The sequence below is a fragment of the Austrofundulus limnaeus genome, unplaced genomic scaffold (genome assembly GCF_001266775.1).
Source record: "Austrofundulus limnaeus strain Quisiro unplaced genomic scaffold, Austrofundulus_limnaeus-1.0 Scaffold387, whole genome shotgun sequence".
Classification (NCBI taxonomy): Eukaryota; Metazoa; Chordata; class Actinopteri; order Cyprinodontiformes; family Rivulidae; genus Austrofundulus; species Austrofundulus limnaeus.
In genome coordinates, this window is record NW_013952789.1 from 242,993 (window position 1) to 245,019 (window position 2,027).

A 2,027-nucleotide genomic window follows, 5' to 3' on the forward strand; every position below is an offset into this window, starting at 1 on the left:
GTTTAATTTTATTAAATCTTCCAATCTAGAAGAAATATTACTACCCAGATATTTAATATTTCCTAACTGTAGTTGTGTGTTTTGAGAATTGTTAAAAACACAGTTAATTGGAAGAACTGTAGATTTTAACCAATTTGTAGAGTAGTCAGAAACTTTTGAAAAAGAGTTTATTAATTCAATAACTTTAGATATTGAATTTTCTGCCACTGAAATAATAATGTAAGGACAATTTATGGAACTTCATGTGTAAAAGAACTGGACTGTTGGGAAGTGCAGATAGTTTCTGTTTCTTGATTCTGGTCTCTGGATGTCACAGAATCAGTGATATTATCTGTAAAACAACAAACAGAACTGTTGACAAATAAAATTGTCATTTTACAAATGCACCATAAAATTTCTGTCATGGGTTTTAGTTTCGGTGTGCCGCCCCTGGTTTTTCAGTGGCCCACCCATGCCCCCCCCAGAAAAAATAAATACATTAAAAAACATCCACAGGTGCCACTGTCCCACAGACTAAAAACATGACTGTTAGGTTAAATGATAACTCTAAATTGTCCCTACGTGTGAGTGAGAGTGTGAAAGGTTGTTTGTCTCGTTTGTCTACGTGTCCCTGTGATGGACTGGAGACCCGTCCCCTCGCACTGTAACTGATGGATATCAACACTAGTGACCCCCATGACCCTTAAAGGAAGAAGCGTGATAAGATGATGGATGATTTGCATGTGTTTTTGTCGGGGTTTTTGTACTCGTGGTGTGATTAAAAATAAAGCTTGGAGAGAGAAAAAAGACAAAAGTAGCTGCGGTAGCGACCTCCGTCCTGCAGAGGCGCTGTTTGACAAACCGTCTCCTGTTCATCACGTCTGCTCACACCGGAAGAAAACTCACCATTGAGCCGAACTCACAACGTGAATCTTACGTTAAAGCGCGTTGTAGCAGTAAGAAGCAGTTTTTAGTATTTGTTTACCAGTTTCTGGACTTTTGTTGGAGAAATGGCGTACCGGGGACAAGGACAGAAGGTCCAGAAGGTCATGGTTCAGCCCATTGTATCCTTTTGATCAAACGGACCGGTAAGCTAGATGCTATCAGTCAGCCATTAGCAGCTAGGCTAACCTTTACAGAGCAGGTTTTCTGCTGTGGTTTTACCTGGGCTGACAGGAGAGAGATATATATTTTAACTGAAGCTACTAGATTGTTTATTTTAATTTTAAAAGCATTGAAGTGATGCTTGTATGAGTTAAATGTTAGCAGCGATATGAACTCTACGTTAGCCACTGAAGCTAACACCAATATTCTGACCCTCTGCTACCAGTGACTGCACAGCCTGTTTGATTCTTGGAGCACCATAAGAATTAACATTCTTAGTTTTTAATTGAAAAATGTAAAACATTTTTAGCCATCATAGAAACTTCTATATTGCTCATTTATTTCAAAACCTTAACGAAATATTTTGGGCTTTTTGTATCTTATTAAGAATGTTGGAACTTAGAAATACATATTTTATTCACCACAAACACTGAGTTTATCACAGAAAGTCACGTTGTTGTATATTATCAGTAGCGTTTCTCACAGACTTCTGACTAGTTCCGCACAGAGAGAAAAATGTTTATTTTAAGCTGCAGTTTCTTGAATTTGATCTGCTTTCTGCCCACCTCAGCAGCCAGCTCCACCTTCTAGGAGTTCATGTAGTGGAGCATATTTCAGAAAGGAAGACTCGTTACAGTTTTCCAATCATTTTTATTTCAGCCTGAATATTTGCCTCAAATGTTTCTCAGAGGAGAGCTTGAGTTCAGGAGCCAAAATCCAGTTCTGGTGCACTTGAGACGGGTTCAAGACGCCCGTGACTGAAGAATCTGAGAATCCAGTGACAACCTGAATGAATGAATGAATGAATTAATGAATGAATGAATGAAAGAAAGAATCTGAGAATCCAGTGACAACCTGAATGAATGAATGAATGAATTAATGAATGAATGAATGAAAGAAAGAATCTGAGAATCCAGTGACAACCTGAATGAATGAATGAATGA

General features: G+C 38.1%; 1 protein-coding gene across 1 annotated transcript in view; it reads left to right on the forward strand.

The window, feature by feature from the left end:
* Window positions 1–842: 842 nt before the first annotated feature.
* Window positions 843–2,027, forward strand: part of snrpe (small nuclear ribonucleoprotein polypeptide E) — a gene marked incomplete in the record, with an annotated part of 6,223 nt that continues 5,038 nt past the window's right edge. The window contains 1 exon segment of the mRNA XM_014023698.1: window positions 843–1,043. Coding sequence (XP_013879152.1) covers window positions 990–1,043 — 54 coding nt within the window.